This window comes from Oncorhynchus mykiss, chromosome 28 (genome assembly GCF_057628025.1).
Source record: "Oncorhynchus mykiss isolate SJ-2025 chromosome 28, ASM5762802v1, whole genome shotgun sequence".
NCBI lineage: Eukaryota > Metazoa > Chordata > Actinopteri > Salmoniformes > Salmonidae > Oncorhynchus > Oncorhynchus mykiss.
Genome location: NC_143049.1, coordinates 21,480,950 through 21,490,789, shown reverse-complemented (window position 1 = coordinate 21,490,789; position 9,840 = coordinate 21,480,950). Strand labels below are relative to the sequence as shown.

Below are 9,840 nucleotides of genomic sequence, written 5' to 3'. Positions count from 1 at the left end.
TTCAAGTATTGCCATAGATTTACTATCTGATTTAAGTCAAAACTGTAACTAGGCCACTCAGGAACATCTCTCTTCTTGGTAAGCAACTCCAGTGTACATTTGGCTTTGTGTTTTAGGTTATTGTCCTGCTGAAAGGTGATCTTGTCTCTGTGTCTGTTAGAAAACTCCAATAGGAGTTTCCCTGTGCGTAGCTCTATTCCGTTCTTATCCTAAAATACTCTCTAGTCCTTGCCGATGACAAGTATACCCATAACATGATGCAACCACGGCCATGCTTGAAAATATGAAGAGTGGTACTCAGTGATGTGTTGTGTTGGATTATCTCCAAACATAACACTTTTTATTCGGGACATAAAGTACATTGTTTTGCCACATTTTTTGAGGTATTAAGTGCCTTATTGCAAACAGGATGCATGTTTTTGAATATTTATATTCTTTATAGGCTTCTTTCTTCTCACTGTAATTTAGGTTAGTATTGTGGAGTAACTACAATGTTGTTGATCCAGCCTCAGTTTTCTCCTTTCACAGCCATTCAACTCTGTAACTGTTTGAAAGTCACCATTGGCCTCATGGTGAAATCCCTGAGCGATGTCCTTCCTCTCAGAGTTAAGAAGTACACCTGTATCTTTGTAGTGACTGGGTGTATTGATAAACCATCCGAAGGGTAAATAACTTCACCATGCTCAAAGGAATATTCAATGTCTGCCTTCTTGTTTTTGTTTTTAATCCATCTACCAATAGGTGACCTTCTTTGCGAGGCATTGGACAACCTCCTTGGTCTTTGTGGTTGAATCTGTTTGACACGCACTGCTCGACTAAGGGACCTTACAGATTAAACACTATTACTGCGCACAGAGTGAGTCCATGAAACTTATATGACTTAAGCACATTTTTACTCCTAAACTTATTTCGGCTTGCCACAACAAAGGTGTTGAATACTTATTGACTCAAGACATTTCAGCTTTTCATTTTTTAGTCATTTGTAAAAATGTCTACTTTCTACTTTGACATTATGGGGTATTGTGTGTAGGCCAGTGACACAAAATCTCAATTGAATAAATTTTAAATTCAGGCTGTAACACAACAAAATGTGGAAAAAGTCAAGGGGTGTGAATAGTTTCTGAATGCACTGTATATATCTTTATTATGCATGGGAATACTTTGGAACAGATCTCCAAAATAAAAATCACTTGGAGCTGATTTGCTGGTGTTTTTACAGTATTTTATGCCTACAAATAAACATTTGTCTTTTTGGGGAGCTCAGAAAACTTGAGGGAGGGGGGGGGGGGGGGGGGCAGTTGAGGAACTCTGTCCTAAACTGTTCCCCGCTGGTATATAACTGATATCCCACACAACACGTTCATTATGCAGAGATACAGCCTCTTCAATACTGAATGAAGAGGTAAATTGCACCTATTATCTAGTATGTCATAATGGAACATGTATTTCCCTACACCTACCTATTTGCATACTCAATGCACTCAAATGTCTATAAATGTGCTGTTCTTTTTCCCAGTCTCTGCCCATTCTGCGAGCACTGCATTATATCAAGAGCAATGCTGTATAACCAGTGGCTCTAGTGAAAATATATTAACCCTAGTATAATACACATTACCATATTATAGCCTACCCATATCTTCTAGAGTTGCATACACATCATGTGACAACCTGTGCTAACAAAACCAAAATTAACTAAGTGGAGGCTGACAAAATCACCACAGTGTACTTTATTAAATTAATTTTGGTACTTTGTGTTGCATTAGAATCAAATAAAAATGTACAAAATTCCAACATATACCAAAATGTCAGGTTATTTTTTAACTCTTCAATTTACAATAAAATTAGTTTGGATCTGATTTTAATGCATTTTAAGCACTTCAGACTTTCATCACACAATGCAACTTACTTAAAGACCAATAATGAACAGTTTTTTAGTTTTTTGCATTTTTGTCATTTAATACATCACATACACCACACTATTTGAATCTGTATTACATCATATGTAACTGCCATCTTGTGGCGGCGACCTCCAGTCAACAGACACCCTTCACAATCAGGACTCCAAGAGGAATGTTCTTTTAACATATACATTTGCATACATTTATTTACAGTTAGATAGTTTTGTTTTTCAATTACTATTGTGATCCTCCATTTGCAACTGAGACACTAAGAACATCTGTACATTATGCTTTAGAAGTCAAACAAAATGGAATGCCATTATTCCTATGTTCATTCGTTACTGTGCTTGTACTAATGTGCTATAGGCTATAGGGGTGGCGTAGTATCATTCAGTATATCACTGCTATTCATCTACATTACCAGTATCTAATGTTGATGTATCCCTCAGAACAAAACTCAAACAACAATAATGGACCCAAATCGCAGACAGGAAATAATAGTAGTTCATTTTGGGGTAAAAGTCAGGGGTGTCCATTTAAACTGTGAGCTTAATAGGTTTATCTTGCATCATGGAGAATTATATCATAGTATAAGCACAGTAACTTTATCGAAACACAATGCTATTGGGCCCTGAACAGAGAACTTTGATAAACCTAGAGCCCACTTTGATCATCATAACCACACATGGTGCACAAAAACAAATCCTTATGAGAATGAAAGAAATAAGACAAAAAGCACAAATGTTTTCTTAAGGCAAACGAAACAGATGTAAGCAGCTTAAATCGTCACAACCATCAATTCCTCTTAAACAATAAGTGGGTTTGCTGACAAGTGTCTTTTCCAGTCTGCTGTCTGATACACTTAAATCAAGTAGTAAGCAGAATACCCTCCACCATCAAAACACTCAACACCATATCATTTGTTTCACATTTCCACGTATGATCTTGGTAAGAAGATCAACACATGACCATGTATCAATGATGTCAGAGGAGGGTATTCTGTTCAGAAACCAAGTTGAGGTAGGTATATGTACAATTTACACACTATTTCAGAGATGATGATGAACAATAGTAGTCTGAGATTCAACCCTGGATGTGCTAACGAACAAAAATAAAAATAAAAAGAATAAGACACCGTCCTGAAATGTTTCAGAGTGTTTCTGTATAGATGGGTTTTACAGATGGTGTAACAATCATTTCCTCATTATCACCCACAAGACCAAATTAAATTATCTCACTCAGTTGTGACAACAGGGAAAGTACTTTCAATGTACTGATAATGACTCATTTGACCTCATCTGACCCTATAAAAGTCACTGACACATATTCATATTTGACACTAAGCTCAACCCTACTATTTCCTAAAAATAGAACAACATTTAGAAAAGGTGAAATTGTAAGTCTTGTCTTTTTAGGGGTGATGTATAGGGGAGGCCACTGGGTGCTAATGTGGATGGGACTAACAGCAGTTATTCGTATCTGTTAATTATTCTCAATATACATTGATACTGAGGAAGCCTATGTGGATATCGCTGTATGAGGACACATCTACACCAATATTCTGCAAAATATGACTTCAGTTTAGTCTAGTTGAGGCAGTGACCACAATAAATCAGCAACACTGGGACCCCCACTGAAAATGAAAACAGCAGTTGAAAGCAAACAACATGATATGAGCAAAACAAGATAAAATCTCATGTTAAAATGGACCAGATTGAGTGAAGGGAAGCACAGTGAAAGAGAGACATGTGCAGGGTGACATTAAGAGAATTATATACAAAATGTTTTATTTATGAGATGGAACCTTGCCAAGTGACCTTCAACGATTCACTAGTTGATGATGAGAAATTCATTTTACCTGCATAAGTTTATCATCAGTGGCAGACCTAAATAAGAGATCCTAAATCGCAGTGTAGCCTTGTTTTTTGTTTCTTCCCCAAAATATGTAGCTCACATCCTCCTTATTCTTACAAAGGCTTTATAATTATTGACTTAAAAAGTGTGCTCTGAATTAAAGAACCTCTCCCCATTGATTAAAAGATATTCTGTTGTATCAAATGATGACAAATATAGGTCTGGGTATGCAGCCAATCTCCCAAATCCACTGGGCACGGATGTCAGTTCAACATTCAGCTTTGATTGATATTTGCAGTGGAAAGTCAACAAAACATTGAGGCCATTTGTTGCATTTTGGTTTTTAAATTGGGTTAAAACGAGACAAAATGTTTATGTGATGAGTTTGTGCTGATCCAATTAGTCAATTAGTTTAGTCCTGCGTATAGAAAGAAGCCTTTTGTCCAAAAATCTAATAAAATCTGCAAAGTTGTGTGTGCGTCATCACACTACTGAATCCTGTTCTTTAACCACCATCCTCCATGCCACAGTGAGTGACAAAAGCCACAGTGTTGTGCCATTGATGATAATTAGCTCATTTCGAAACCTGTGCTTTCCTCATTTTCACCGCGGCCATTTGGTTTCTGTCTTCATTCTAAATAAATCAAAGCATCTCATTTCAAAAGAAACTGGAAACAGATCGGTTAATGAGAGAAAAAGAACAGATAAGAGTTGTTCTGATAAGGAGTGCTGCATCAATTACTGAATGCTGCTCCACACTGAATCCAACTCAGAAGTAAACAGAGCTGTGGACATGATTTTACCAAGTGCTTCTGCATGTACTACCAACAAAAATACCTTTTTAGAGAGTCTCTTGAACTTGTAGCAGAATTCACTTCTGAATATTTAATGGAGTTGATTAAAACATACCACAGAACACAATGGAACAGACACTGTAACAAAGACAATTTGTGTGATGGAGCGGCAACAAGGCAAATTATGTGAAAGCAAAGTAAACCATGTTCAAATGAAGAATTACCCACCTACTAACGTATATGAATACTACAAATAATAAGACATTTCAACAAAAACAGTTGACCTAAAATATATCTATACCATTCAGAAGAGATAAAAAAATCTAGCTCTAGCCGAACACAACTGGCACGTCTTACTGAACTAATCAGGAGCTTTCCCCCTCAAATTGTCACATTGAATGCCACGATTTCCTTCTGTCAATGTGCTCTGTTTAATTCCACTGACAAGTTTTCATCTTGTTTTTTTCTCTCCTCTTTGTCACCCTCTTCTCTCCATACTTCAAATGAACAAGACGTAAAAAATAAGCACTTGTGACCTAGAACTGAAAAAGAAGGAACAAACTTTAATTTCTGTGCAGACGCCTTTTCAAGATTTAAAGATACAATGTTCTTTTTTAGATATCACATCCACAGTCATAGTGCCTGGGGCTTAAGTCAGAGCACAAAGGTGAAACACTTTTTTTTCCTGCTCAAAACACCATCTTGACACCATTCATGTTGGGTGTTGACAGTTACAATGATATCAGTGGTATACGCCCTAGAATTCCTCTGTGTGGTACTGATCTTGTGTTGAGTATAGGCTACAGCAGCATTTTGCACCATAGGGCTGAAGTGCACATCTCTAGTTCCTTGCACTACAATATATAGCTACAGACAAAATGACTACTGATTGTAGCATCTACGCATGCCCTCCTGTGCCATGCTGTGTCTCTCTTACACGCACACGCGTGTGCTCACACACACACACACACACACACACACACACACACACACACACACACACACACACACACACACACACACACACACACACACACACACACACACACACACACACACACACACAACCCCCCCCCCCCCCCCCCCCCCAACACGCACGGATGGCAATAAAATTTTCACATCAGTTACGTACAACGTTAAAAAGAATGTTGCATCTTGAATCTGACAGTACATCCTGCAGGTGCTTCAGGTATGAGAGTAGTTTGGCTGAAGTGGCTGTTCGTCTGTGTCCCCGTCTCTTCCTCTCCTCTCCTCCTCCCCATACAGAACAGGTCTGTGTGGCCCAGCTAGTAGACTGATCCTTATCAGCCGGATGGACGCACGGCAGCCCAGACCAGAGCTGCACGAGGCTGGACTGTAAATGGGAGCTGCCAGGAAGGTATTTGGCCTGCTGCCTTTTATCCAGGCGAGAACAAAGATGAGGTTTGTCCTTCAGTCTCTCCACAGTACATGAACATTTCGGTTTTATGTAGCATATAAACAGCATGATACCCGGGTACAGTACTCTTTCTTCAACATTGTATTCAAGTAAATAGTAGTTCTGCCCAGCCTCAATCTAGTACTGTCCAGTTACTGGCAGTCACAGCCACCGACCCGCAGACTCAGTTCACACAATCCAGTAGTTTCAGACCTTTTGGCACTAGCACAACATGGCTGATGACATCAGAACTTGGGACCAGTACACGTGTACAGTATGACAGACAACTCTCTAGTCATGTTGCTAATTACATCACAGAAATACAGTGGGGCAAAAAGTATTTAGACAGCCACCTTGAAAAACCTTGTGAAGACTTACAGAAAACGTTTGACCTCTGTCATTGCCAACAAAGGGTATATAACAAAGTATTGAGATAAACTTTTGTTATTGACCAAATATTTATTTTCCACCATAATTTGCAAATAAATCCATTAAAAATCCTACAATGTGATTTTCTGGATTTTTTTTCTCTCATTTTGTCTGTCATAGTTGAAGTGTACCTATGATGAAAATTACAGGCCTCTCTCATCTTTTTAAGTGGGAGAACTTGCACAATTGGTGGCTGACTAAATACTTTTTAGCCCCACTGTAACTAGAACCATCCTAATATGTATCAGGACCATTTGATGACCTTTTTTTTAAAGTCAATAACACGTCCACTGTATATCAGGGGATATTACTAGTATCTGTAAATGTACAGTATATCTTTGCAGATCTAAGATGGTGGTAGTAGAGATGATTGTAGATATTTGAGATGCCGTAGGTAAACAGGAACAAGCAATGACCCTATATTGAGTATTTTGGTACTTTTGTCATGTGAGGATTTGTATGGTCCTCTGCTTGGTTCCACCTGGTTGGCAGAGCTCAGACAACCTTCATAACGACCTGTTATAACCTATTATGAACCTTCATAACCCACCTACTATGAAGGGGCATGATGTCATTCATTGGAATGCTGCTGTTATTGTGATAGACTATGGGGATACATTTGTATTTGTGTGTGCAATGGCCTTTTATTAAATAAGAGATTCCCTGACAGACGTAAGTAAAAACTACAAGAACAATAACAATAACATCAACCAAATAAAAAAAAACTGTTTAGAAAACATGAATATATCCCTCTGTCACATCAACTAGTAAGTTGTGCCTATTCTGAAGTTGTAAAAAAAAAACACACACAAAAAAAAACAGCTGGTGCACGCACACCCCGAATAATAGTTTGTGTGGAGGTGCTGACTAAGGGCGAATAAACTATAAACTATTAAAATAAAGAAAGTTGCACACTCCATGTATAATCTCCCAGCAATTTAATGGGTATTTACCAACGTTTCGGCATCACTGTGCCTTCCTCAGGGTGAGGAAGTGTGCCTTCCCCTGAGGAAATCACAGTGATGCCAAAACATTGGGAAATATCCATTGAATTGCTGGGAAATTATACATGGAGTGTGCAACTTTCTCTATTCTGAAGTTGTAACCATGACAACCAACATCATGGTTCAATGCTAGTATGTATATAGAGAGAGTTCATAACGTATTATTGCCACAGTCCTGCTGTAAATCCAAGTTGATGGTAATCCTTTATTACAGTTGAGCATTTCCATGGATCCTTCATCCAGGCAGCGGTGCAGGGCTACAATGTGGTCTCGTACTCTAGACGCTCCTGAACAGTAGTGTCATCTTTGTACTGGAGTCTGGGTGGCGTGGGGGAACAGTCGATGGCCAGGATGGCCTTGCGTATACTCCTGTCCAGTACGTGCCTCTCCCAGGCCGGATAGCGATTCCGACACAGGTCTATTTTGATGACTGTCTCCTCAATGCGTGGGGCACGGGAGGATGGCGTGGAGGGGGCGGTGGGTCTCACCTGAAACACGGGCATACAGCCGTCCCTCTCAGTGTATTTGGCGTCTCTGCCAATGGTGCCATCCCCCGAGATGAGGGGCACACCCCGATTGGACCTCAGCGAGTTGGTGGCCCCCTCGGTGGGCAGCATGAAGGCAGCGGTGGGGTCGTCCAGCACGAGGCTAGGCGAGTGTCCGAAGCGGGGCCCGTTGGGGTGAAAGAAGGCGTAGTACATGAGCATGAAGACGATGCCGGTGAGGAAGCTGCTGAAGATGACACAGAGGGCGGGGACGGCGAAGGCGTCGGTGCTCTGAGGGATGCGGTACAGGTACCACAGGGCACTCAGAGCAGTGTTCTCCAGCAGGATCACAAAGTAGTAGATGAAGAGCCGACACCGAGTACGACCCTCCTTCACATTAAACCAACTGAAGATGTAGATGATGCCCACTACCATGTCGAAGACAATCTCCTCCCACTTGGTGATGCAAAACTCGGTCTCGCAGTGGACTATCCAGAAGGTCATGAAGCACCAATGCAGGACGATGAAGATGCCGAAGTAGAGCTGGAACACGGAGGCGAACAGGGCGAAGGTGATGACCCGGGCAGCGATGGTGAAGAAATGCCAGCAGAACTGGATGATGACAGCCAGGTAGCTGATTGGCTTCTTGTCGTCCCGGGAGTCTCGCAGCGCTTTCTGATAGGATGCCAGGGCCCAGGCCAGAGACACAAGGGAGGCAGCCGCTGTCATTCCTAAGGAAACACAGAACGGACAAAAAAAATGAATTAGAGACACAGTCACAATCACATTTACAGGCATTACATATTGGTAGTAATGTGTGGAGTTTTCCTTCCTGTAAATCTGCCATGTGACGGCTTCTTAAATAATATACTATAATGTCACCAACGGAGGAGTCACAGAAAATGTGTGATGGAAAAATATATATTTTGCAGGAAGTATCTAAGAGCACTTTTCAAAGAGCATTGCAACAACAAACAGAACAAGGAGCCAAACTCAAATATTTTTGCACCAAACACAAACAAAAGCACATTTAGGAGACAAAAAACCCTTAACTAGTGTCGATGTCCGCATCCACACGGGAATCAAATTTAAAAAGAAACATCAAAATCTGTCTATTTAAGCTAGAGTTATCCCTTTCTTTGCATGGGCTGACCTTCTGAAATAGTCCAGCCACACAGACAGTATTGTGAAGAATTTGAGGCTGAAGAAATTCGGCTTGGTCCATAAGACCCTGTTCACCCCGCTACCATCCAGAATGCGAGGTCAGTACAGGTGCAACAAAGCTGGGACCGAGAGACTGAAAAGTAGCTACTCCCTCAAGGCCATCAGACTGTTAATTGAATAGACACCACGAGCCAGCCTCCACCCAGTACCTTGCCCTCAACTTTAGTCACTGTTACAAGTCGGCTACCACCCTGTACTCTACCCTGCATCTTAGAGGCTGCTGCCCTATGTACATCGTCATGAAGCACTAGTCACTTTAATAAATGGGACACTGCTACTTTAAATCATGTTTACATACTGTTTTACCCACTTCATATGTATATACTATATTCTAGTCAAAGCCTATCCTATTTAACTATTGCTGTACAGATAGTATTCTTCAGATATACTACATATTTCTAGCCATATACTATCCGTATTGTCTATACAGCCCATCACACATATACTATCCGTATTGTCTATACAGCACATAACTCACACACACACACACACACACACACACACACACACACACACACACACACACACACACACACACACACACACACACACACACACACACACACACACACACACACACACACACACACACACACACACACAAAGTCAGAAGTTTACAAACACTTAGGTTGTCCTTTAAACTCGTTTTTCAACCACTCCATTTCTTGTTAACAAACTATAGTTTTGGCAACTTGGTTAGGACATCTACTTTGTGCATGACACAAGTACATTTTC

General features: G+C 40.4%; 1 protein-coding gene across 1 annotated transcript in view; it reads right to left on the bottom strand.

Moving 5' to 3' along the window:
• Nucleotides 1-7,573: 7,573 nt before the first annotated feature.
• The window catches only part of LOC110508710 (XK-related protein 4), an 85,827-nt gene continuing 83,560 nt past the window's right edge, over nucleotides 7,574-9,840 (bottom strand). The window contains exon 3 of the mRNA XM_021589450.3: nucleotides 7,574-8,612. Coding sequence (XP_021445125.3) covers nucleotides 7,654-8,612 — 959 coding nt within the window. The 3' untranslated portion in view covers nucleotides 7,574-7,653. The remainder of the gene's footprint in view (nucleotides 8,613-9,840) is intronic.